This window comes from Solanum tuberosum, unplaced genomic scaffold (assembly GCF_000226075.1).
Source record: "Solanum tuberosum cultivar DM 1-3 516 R44 unplaced genomic scaffold, SolTub_3.0 scf00152, whole genome shotgun sequence".
NCBI classification, from domain to species: Eukaryota; Viridiplantae; Streptophyta; class Magnoliopsida; order Solanales; family Solanaceae; genus Solanum; species Solanum tuberosum.
Window position 1 is genome coordinate 305,580 of NW_006239078.1, and position 10,426 is coordinate 316,005.

Below are 10,426 nucleotides of genomic sequence, written 5' to 3' on the forward strand. Positions count from 1 at the left end.
GAACTTCAATGCTAGCATCAAATACCAACTGAGAACGAAAGAAAAAAATGATTCGAAATAACAATCTAAAGGCATAAGACGAAAGTAAATAGACTTTCCAAAATTAAAATTTAATTTAAATTATTTAGACAATAATATATTACAAATCATCTACTGAAAATTTCAAAATAACCTATGTTTAAATCTGAATATAAATAAAATTATAGTTTACGGTCATCAAGTAAACATTTAATTTTACAACAAAAAAGAAAGGCAAATAATTAAGCCTTTATATAGTTACAAGGTGACAAGTTCAATCAAAAGATTATTAGTGCTAATTAATTAAGTTAATAGATACTTACGATAATATTTATATAAAATATGGGAGACAAATACATGGGATTAATACACCAATTACATACATAATATGAATTTTTTTGGGGTTAGCTTTTACATTAACCGGACATTAATTAACTATAATAATTAGTAGTTACTTCTTTTTTTTCTCCTTCATCCGATAACATAAAAAAATAGCCACACCTTGTTTTTGATTCCTTCAGTCTGAGTAAGGTAGCCTGAAATTAAAAAAAAAAACACAAAATGAATATACATATACATATCAACGGATTCAGAATTTTAAGTTTACGTATCATGTATTATAAATCTAGGGTGTGAAGGTGTACATATAGACATAGTTAAGATTTAAATTTTATAATTACATTCTAAATTTTAGGATAACGACATGAGATGTTAATAACTAGGTTTTGGATATAATTTTTTTTGTACAAGTTTCTAAATACAAATACAAGATATGAACTTAAGTTATTCAAGTCGGTCCAATCCATATATAGACTTCTAGCTTCGATAATACATATTAAGAAAATTTCTTAACACGCAATTGTCAAATTTGAGCCAAAATTACTAAATTCAATTACACCCCTGACTTTTGTTATCGCTCGGCCTTGTATATACATGTTTTAAAGACTTCTAGCTTGGTTCTGATGTTTTACTTCTATGATTGTAGTAATGATTGTAGTAGGAGTTAGCCACTAAATCAGTGAAAATAAGCAAGATGGGGAAGAAGAGGTAGATTTGGGATAAAAAATTTATATTAGGAAAGTGAATTTGGTGATCTATGTTTTGTCGGTTGTTTGGAGTTTGTTAACAACCAATAGTCTCACAATGCAGTATTGACTTGATGAATACCAATAAGAAACTATAAATAGAATGATAATTATTTTGATTTCTTTAAATTTCATATTTGAACTAATATATGTGTGAGATTTCTATTTGAATTATCATTAGCTATTTATTGAAATGTCTTTCAAGTAGCAATATTCAATTGTTCTCTTTTTACTTGGTGATATTTTAGGTAGAAAACTCGCACACTTGATAGTTGAAATGTGTTTTGATAAATGGTTTAGAAGGCTCACACCCCTTATAGTTGAGATGTATTTTGATAAATAGTTTTGAAAATTCACACACCTGATAGTTGAGTTAAGTTCTGATAAATAGTTTATTATAGTTTAGATAAGAAACACATACCCACCTAATGGTTCGGATATGAAACTCAAAAAATCGGACTGTTTTACATGTGTTTTCAACTATTAACTCTTAATAATAAACCAGCAAGAATTGTGCTGGAGTGGTAAGTACTCTTTCATCTTTAATCAGATGTCTCGAGTTTGAGTCTTCCTGGATACGTGGTCATCTTTGTTAGGAATTACCCTCAATGTGAGACTTTCTTGATATTCTAAATCGAACAAGTAAAATGGACATCGATTGTTAGTATATGGGACAAAGTAAACATAGTAACTCCCTATATTTATTTTTACTTGTCTAGAAAATGGACATCGATTGATAGTATGGTGGACAAAATAAACATAATAACTCCCTATGTTTATTTTTACTTGTCTGATTTAGACTTAGCATGCTTATCATATAATTGACATTAGGGGTGTACATGGCTGGGTTGGTTCGGGTTTTTCAAATATCAAACCAAACCATTTGTGTTGGATTTTTAAATTTATAAACCAAACCAATAAAACTCGGGTTTTTCAACCTTGGGTTTTGTCGGTTTTTCGGGTTTTTCCGGTAAAGTATTCATACAAACATATAATTTACTAGTACTTCAAATATTTCTTTAGTCCTACCAAAATACAACTATTTAAGATGTTTCTTAAAAATATAACACAAATATTACAAATTAATAAGTCATAATGAAAATGATCATAATTTAAAAGTACTAAATCATGCTTAAATTAAATTTAATAAGTATTAGTTACATGACTAAATATTAAAGGAAATTAAAATTAGATTATGTATTTTAATTGTCTAAACCAATGTAAAACTGAAGAACAAATATTCAATATTATTGTCATTCTTAGTGTTGAATTGATTTTCTTTTTGCATTAGTATTAATTTGATTTTGATTTAAGCTTTATTATAATTACCAACATATGTGGACTATAATCTTTATTGGCTCATTCATAATTCTAAGCTTCAAACTTGAAATAATATATTAAAAGATAAAAACTATGAAAAAGTATAAGAAATTTTTAAAAATTAAATCAAAGTAAATATTTTTATGTATAAAATAAAATTTTAAAATTATTATATAATGTCGGGTTTGGTTTTTTTAGTTAAAACCAAACCAACCCAAATATAGTCGGGTTTTTTTTTTTCAAAACCAAACCAAGTCAAACCAACTCACTAGTCGGATTTTTTTTTTGGGTTGACTCAATTTGCGGTTTGGTTCGATTTTCGGTTAGATTTTGTACACCCCTAATTGACATATAAATCGAAAGGCACTCAACAAATCGTAAGCCAAAAAAAAAAAAAAAAACTACAACAAGACAAATTATCCCAAAACCAACCTATAAATAAACTAAAAATAATAGAAATTAACACAAAACATGAACAGAAAAGCAGAGAAAAACCCAAAATTTCAAGAACAATCAAATAATCAAACTGGAAAAAAAATAAAAAAATTGAAGCTTTTGACACAAAAGCACTTCAACAAATCAATAACTAAGGTCGATAATTTCATGGCATAAGAGAAAGTAAATAGACTAAACTAGCTAAACTTCACTACTAACATCAAACATCAATTAACAATTTAATGGCATAAGACGAAAGTAATTGAGATTACTTTCTCTCTTTTCCCTCGAAAAAAAAAAGAATTCTGAAATCTAGCTATATATGAACTATAAGGACCATAAAATTAATTAGTGCTTGTTATGGAAATAATTCTAAAAATTAATTTATATTATTCTTACAATAATATATTACAAAATCATCTACTACAAATTTCAAAATAGCCTATGCTCAAATCCGATTATAAATAAAAGTATAGTTTATGGTCACCAAGTAAACATTTAATTTTACAACAAAAAAGAAAGGCAAATAATTAAGCCTTTATATAGTTACAAGGTGACAGTTCAATCAAAAGATTATTAGTGCTAATTAATTAAGTTAATAGATACTTACGATAATATTTATATAAAATATGGGAGACAAATTCATGGGATTAATACACCAATTACATACATAATATGAAATTTTTGGGGTTAGCTTTTACATTAAGCGGACATTAATTAACTATATATAATAATTAGTAGTTACTTCTTTTTTTTCTCCTTCATCCGATAACATTCAAAAATAGCCACACCTTGTTTTTTATTCCTTCAACCTGAGTAAGGTAGCCTGAAATTTAAAAAAAAAACACAAGATGAATACACATATACATATCAACGGATTCAGAATTTTAAGTTTACGTATCATGTATTATAAATCTAGGATGTGAAGGTGTACATATAGACGCAGTTAAGATTTAAATTTAATAAGTACGTTCTAAATTTTAGGATAACGACATGAGGTGTTAATAACTATGTTTTGAATGTACATTTTTTTGTACAAGTTTCTAAATACAAATACAAGATATGAACTTAAGTTATTCAAGTCGGTCCAATCCGTATAGAGACTTCTAGCTTCGACAATACATATTAAGAAAATTTCTTAACACGCAATTGTCAAATTTGAGCCAAAATTATTAAATCCAATTACACCCCTAACCTTTATTATTGCTCAGCCTCGTATATACATGTTATAAACAGTTAATTACACCAATACTGATAGGTATAATTCCGCAAGTGAAATTTGAAAAGAGTGATGTACGCAGCCTTATCCATACCTTCAGAAGGTAGATACTATATAGACAATTTACCAATAGTATATTGACAAATGATTTTTTTTATACTATCACAACTCGTTTGATCGGAGAACAAATTATCTCAAGAATAATTCTAGGATTAGTTCTCCAAAGATTGTTATCCCACCCTCAATATTGAAAAAAATAACACAACAATCTGAAATAAGTTATTTCACGATTTGTTCCAACCAAACATAGTATAAATTTATCATAAAATTAAATTTGAGATTAATTATCCCTTATACTTCATACCAAACGAGAAGAAAATTAGAAAAATTAAAGTACTAACCCCAATTTGAGAGAAATATCAGAACTATCATCATCTTGAGGAGGAGGGCCAGTTGAGTTACATGGATTTGTGACTGATTCAGATGATTGGCCTTCTTCATTATTACTATTAAATCCATTTTCTGATTCAAATGCTACTACTACTGGCTCTTTGTATCCATTATTATTATTATTAGATATCTCCATCAGCTACAAAAAAAAATTAAAAATAAATAAATCAGCAACAACATTTAAGTACATAATTATTGAAGTCTCGATTAATTTGAATACTCATGGCATAAGGAAGAAACACTCATTATTAATATTTTTTTATCATTCTAAAAGCTCACTATCAAGATCTTTTTTTTTTATTTCAAAAGCTCGAATTCTAGACTCTGATAATATTAACAAGCTCTATATATGATCCCAATTGTTTTACTTTGTCTTAATTTGGAGTTACTATGTTTATTCTTAGTTTTTAAAGACGATAGACATTGATCAGCTTATCCCACTTAGACTCATTTTATTGAGTATAATTTTGTCTCTGGAGATTTAGGCAAATAGGAAAAAATCATCTAAATATTTGTAGTTTTTACTGAAATTTGAACAAGACACCTCGGAAAATTTCAGTAGTTATGGGCTATTTGAAATTTCATCTTATTGGTATATCTAAACTTATACTCCTATGAGTTTTCGTATAAAAGTTAAAAGACTCTTTTGACGAAAGAATTCAAGATCGCTATTCAAAATTATAGTAAAACACTCTATCTTTATCTCATGTTTAATTTTCACAATTACATACCTGTTGCCTTAATTTTTCGTTTTCTTCCATTAGTTGCATGCCCTGATGATTTTTTACCATATCAATTATCAGCCTCGGCGAAAACCAAATAAAATTACGATACAAAAAATTTACACTATCAAATGTAATGTTACTGACCTTTTGTTGGAGTTGATTGATCTCTCTCATTATTTTATCACCCTAATACATGGATAAAGCAAGTTGTGTAAGAGCAATAAAAAAAGGAACAATCCATCATAACTTGTTACGACATATTAAATTACACTAATAACACAAAATATTAACTCTCATTATTTTATCACCCTGATACATGGATAAAGCAAGTTGTGTAAGAGCAATAAAAAAAGGAACAATCCATCATAACTTGTTACGACATATTAAATTACACTAATAACATAAAATATAATTTAATAATGTCAGTATATATAAGTTAAATTCCAACCTTTCTTTCTATGACACGGCTCAAACCAGTTTCAAGAGATCTCTCCAATTGTTGCAAGTCTTCAATATTTAGTCCTTGAAGTTCTTCTCCCCTCATTTGCCTGTTAACCGATGCTACTTGTTAGAGAACTTCTAATATTATTATTATTATCGTAATTTATTTATATATTTAACTTGTCTCTCTTTTACTTTTATTAGACGTGATAATATTATGAATTGAACTATAACGAACAGTGAGAATCCGTATAGTCGATTTCAAATATAACTATGAATATACCTTAATCGATGACTTTTTTCGGAAATTTCCTTGCTTAGTCTGGAGTAATTGCTATTCTCTACAAGCTGCAAACAATATAAACAAAATATTTGTTTAAAAAATAATCCAAAAATTATAAAAACTAATTAAAATGTAATTAAGGTTTAATTAAATGGATTAAGAAACTAATTAATTACCTGAAGTTCAAGTGATGGTTGATCCAATTTTTCCAAATTTTTGGAATGCAAATCACGCCTCTCAAGAATTTGTTTCATGCTTTATGAGAAAAAAAAGAAATTTTAAGATCTTATGTAAATCGTTGAACTGTACAATTATATATAGTTATCTTTTATGTGATTGATTATGCTATCGATGTATAAATATTAAAATCCTTGAAGAATGTATATGTGTCATGTATCCAATATGTTAGGGACACATGAGCACAACATCAAAGAAAATAGAAGACATATTTGTAATCTTTGTCAAGAAAATTAACTTCGAATCTAACTTAATCTCAAAAGAAAAAATATTGCTCAAGATCGACACAAGCAACTCATCCCTCAACTAATGTGGATAGATAACACCTCTTCCCCCGCCCGAGCAGGCCTATCAACTCAACAACATAATAATAGCTAGTGACAAACCTGACTCAACTTCAAAAGTAATTAGCCTATGAGATATAAGATTATCTAAGACTATAAAAAGACGATCCATTCATCTCTTAGCTAATATATGAGACACTAAGTATCAAGGATAATAAATAAGTGAAGTACAAAAAAATCAAATTACTTAATCGTAGATTATTTATACATATTTAGTGAACATTTTAGCACAAATACAAGGTTTTATAACATTTACTTATTTACCTCCAATGATTATAGTGGGATAGTTATTATTGTTCCCTCCTTATCAGGTTGAGTATGAAAATATAGTCCCTACAATAAAGTGTGTTTTATGCGGGATATTTTATTGCAAATTCAAATTAATAGAGTTCAAAAACAATTGTTCATAAATATTAAATATCGAAGTAAAAAAAACAATTATTTTATATACCATACACAACAACCTCAAAAAAATAGCTCATCAAATTTGTTCCTTTTTACCTATACCATACAAAAATACCCATAAAATTCCTAAAATATGCTTCTTTTTTTCCCCATGAAAAGGAGTTTGTCCTATCCACCATAAATATATAGTTCCCATGATAATTTTTTATATTATAAGATATGATATTATTGCCTTTATGTGAAACAGATAAGATATAGTGGTCCTTTCGATAACAATATCCAGATAAATTTATTCTCTTTTTAGATAATAAAAAATTAAGGATTTAATCAGAAACATTTGTACAAGTAGTTCAAATTAATTAATTATAATAAGTTAATATTCTTTTTTTATTGTTATATCAAGCTTACAATAACAATTATTTGTTGTTACAAGTCAATTTAATTTAACAATGTAAAAAACATTATACTCAGATTGTATATAAAAGTTTGAACTCCATTAATAAAATTGTTATATATATATATATATTCCGTAGATCCTTCAATAATGTAATTATGTACAAAAATACATATTTCAATCCAAAGAAAGTAGAATCTTCAATAAACACATCGGATCATTAAAAGATAATATGTTTTGAAAGAATCTGATATGATGTAACAATATTTTTAAAGAATTCTTACGACATCAATTCTTATAACCTTTAACTAATAACTACTTCCTACACCACTCATTTTGTGTTTGTATTTTATTTTTCTTTTTTCTTTTTTTCTGATTTCTTTTCCAATTATTATTTTTATAGTTTTTAGAGCTTTGTTTTTTTCTGCAAAATTCAAGATTTTTCCATTAATTATTACCTCAAAAAAAGAGTCAATAAATGACACAAAATAGAAAGTTTCTTGAGGTGGGTTGCTCAATAGTTGCTAAATATGGAAAGAGTTTATGTTATGTGACCATCATTGTGAAAATCATGGAGTAATTAATAAGTAAATTAAATTGACAAAAATAGTAACTTAACTTCTATACAAATTAAACTATGTAACTTAACTGGTATTATAACAAATTAAAGTGAATTGATAATATTATTAGTGCACATAATTATTAAATCATATATAGAAGAAATTAGCAAACAATTAGAGCAGAGCTACAACTTTGTATGCGGGTACGATTGAATCTAATAGCTTTGGATCAAACCCCAAAATATAAAATTCAGAAATAAATAATTTATCAAGAATTCAACAAATTAAATTCTAAAATTCATAACTCATATAACTCCGAACAATGCTTCTCAATCATGACGAACTTAAGACACCCATTTGCAAACAAGAGCGAAGCTATAACTTTGCCTACGAATTCAACAAAACTTAATAACTTTAAATCAAACCCTAAATTTATACCTAAAAACCCATTTAATATAATCAATAATTTATCAAAAACTCAATACACACTATTTACAAAAATCCAAAACTCAATATTATAATCCTAAATATTCTTCTAAATCATGACCAACCAAAGACACCCATTTAGAAATACCCAAAAATTTAAAAAGCTCAATTTCTCACAAATTAACAAAAACCATTACTCTAATTTTCACTTGTTGAACCTAAAATCTATTGGAAAGAGTCTCTCTACCCTATAAAAATATAGGTCAAGTACACATACACATACCCATACCTCTACTCAAACTTCATTTCTAAAATTTCACTGAATGCGTTATTATTTTTATAATTAACTAAAAATCATTACCTTTATACCCAAATTTTTTTAATGTCGAGAGTCTATCTGAAACAACTATTCTACCTCACACACAAGAATAGAGATAATTAGGTGATCTAGTACATACTATCTTCTCCGTACCCCGAGATTTCACTGAATATGTTTTTGTTCTTTTATAATTAAGTAATCAAGAAAACGATGATGAGTATACCTTGAGTTACAATAGTCAAATAATTTGCCAGTAGAAGAGAAAATGATGAGAGCAACATCAGCATCACAAAGAACAGAAAGTTCTTCAGCTTTCTTGAATAAACCTCTTCTTCTCTTTGAAAATGTAACTTGTCTTGCTGTGGAGTTATCTATTTTCTTGATCTGAATTTTTTCTCTAGCCATTAGGGGTTTTTTTTTCTCTTTTTAATTTTCCAAAAATAGAACTAAGAGAGTTAAGAAGGAAGAGGGAATTTATAAAAGAGGGAACAAAGAATAAACCAGAATACAAAGAAATGTGGTGTGTGTGTGTGTGATGACCTAATTGTAGAGAGGGGGTTGGGGGTTTGTTTGGGGGGAGGGGGGTAGATAGGCAAAAGTTTCTAATTATAGAGATTGTGTATATATTAGGCAAGAAAAAAAAAGATTTAATTTTTTTTTATGTATATCTTGATTAATTTTATAATGTATCAGATATTTTGTTCGTCTCATATTAATTATCTACTTTCTCTTTTAAATGTCACATTATAAATCATAAACATCTTACGAATTTTTTTGAGACTTTACAAACTTGTTTACACTTTCATAGTACTGAAGAAATGGGGGAAATATAAGTAATTCTATTGTGGTTTTGTACATTGACAAATAATTTAGAACGACTAATTTTAGTAATATAGATAACTAATATGGAACGGAGAAAGTAATATTATCCATCTAGGCTAGGATCAATATTTTTAGTGCATTTTAACGTGTTATAGCCGGTAATTTAAGTTTGTTTTGTCTCGATTTATGTTTCAAGATTTGTTTTTAGTTTGTTTTAATAAAGAAATCTAGTTTAATTATTTTAAATAATCTAATTTATTTTTTTTTTATTTTCAATCAGATAATTTGCAATGACCTGCATATTTAAAAGTTATTTTAGATAGTAAATTTTAAAAACTTTACATTATTTCTTAAATTTTGTATTCAATTAAGTACTAATTTCGCTTTTTTTACAAACGGTTACGACTTACGCGAAATAATTAATAGTTATTGATAAAAAAAGAGTTTATTTAGTAATAATAATAATAATTTTATTAATAAGATAGATTATCTATTACAAGTAGCTAAATCCCAGAAACAGAAGGTTTAAAGAAAGGAAAATAACTTTTGAGAAAGTTGGAAACATTTTTGCCAAAATAAAAAGAATAAAAACCCTATGAGGAAAGAGAAAAGAAATTGGAATAAGAAAATTAAAATTAAAATTGGGGACAGCAAAAAGAGTCCTTAATTTGGCCATAAATTTTGGTATTTTTACAATTCAGGTATCAATTCCACCCAATTTTAGATACTAGAACTTCTAATAAAGAAAAGGTAGGGATAGGCTAAAAAGCATTTGATTCTTATCTGTTTTTTAACTTGGGATCCTTAGCTGATTTTTTATTTTTATGGTTTTCCGCCTGGTGTTTGGAGCCTAAATTAGAGTCTCGACTAAATCTGGATCGCGCATTGTAGGGTCATTCGGGGTGGCGCTTCCAATAAGATTCTCTACATACTCGGGGCTCGA

The 10,426-nt window shown here is 27.3% G+C and overlaps 1 protein-coding gene across 2 annotated transcripts; it reads right to left on the reverse strand.

The window, feature by feature from the left end:
- Window positions 1-496: 496 nt before the first annotated feature.
- LOC102605771 (MADS-box protein JOINTLESS) lies at window positions 497-9,212 on the reverse strand. 2 transcript variants are annotated; one of them, XM_015311242.1, is made up of 8 exons: window positions 8,885-9,212; window positions 6,153-6,231; window positions 5,977-6,041; window positions 5,701-5,800; window positions 5,397-5,438; window positions 5,259-5,300; window positions 4,479-4,666; window positions 497-554 (listed from the first exon to the last, which is right to left on the reverse strand). In XM_015311242.1, exons 1-8 carry the CDS (start codon window positions 9,064-9,066, stop codon window positions 536-538), a joined length of 717 nt encoding a protein of 238 aa, XP_015166728.1. In that variant the 5' UTR covers window positions 9,067-9,212; the 3' UTR covers window positions 497-535. The 2 variants fall into 2 exon arrangements, with proteins under 2 accessions (XP_015166728.1, XP_006353175.1); XM_006353113.2 differs by lacking the exon at window positions 497-554 and adding an exon at window positions 3,468-3,684.
- Between the last annotated feature and the right edge of the window lie 1,214 nt (window positions 9,213-10,426).

What these genes read in the sequence shown, in the direction of transcription:
- LOC102605771 (XM_015311242.1), bottom strand. Translation starts at nt 9,066, where the DNA reads ATGGCTAGAGAAAAAATTCAGATCAAGAAAATAGATAACTCCACAGCA. An exon ending in GAAAAAAGTCATCGATTAAG is followed by an intron (nt 5,801 to 5,976) that starts GTATATTCATAG and finishes ATCGGTTAACAG; the next exon opens with GCAAATGAGGGGAGAAGAAC. An exon ending in GCCGTGTCATAGAAAGAAAG is followed by an intron (nt 5,439 to 5,700) that starts GTTGGAATTTAA and finishes TCCATGTATTAG; the next exon opens with GGTGATAAAATAATGAGAGA.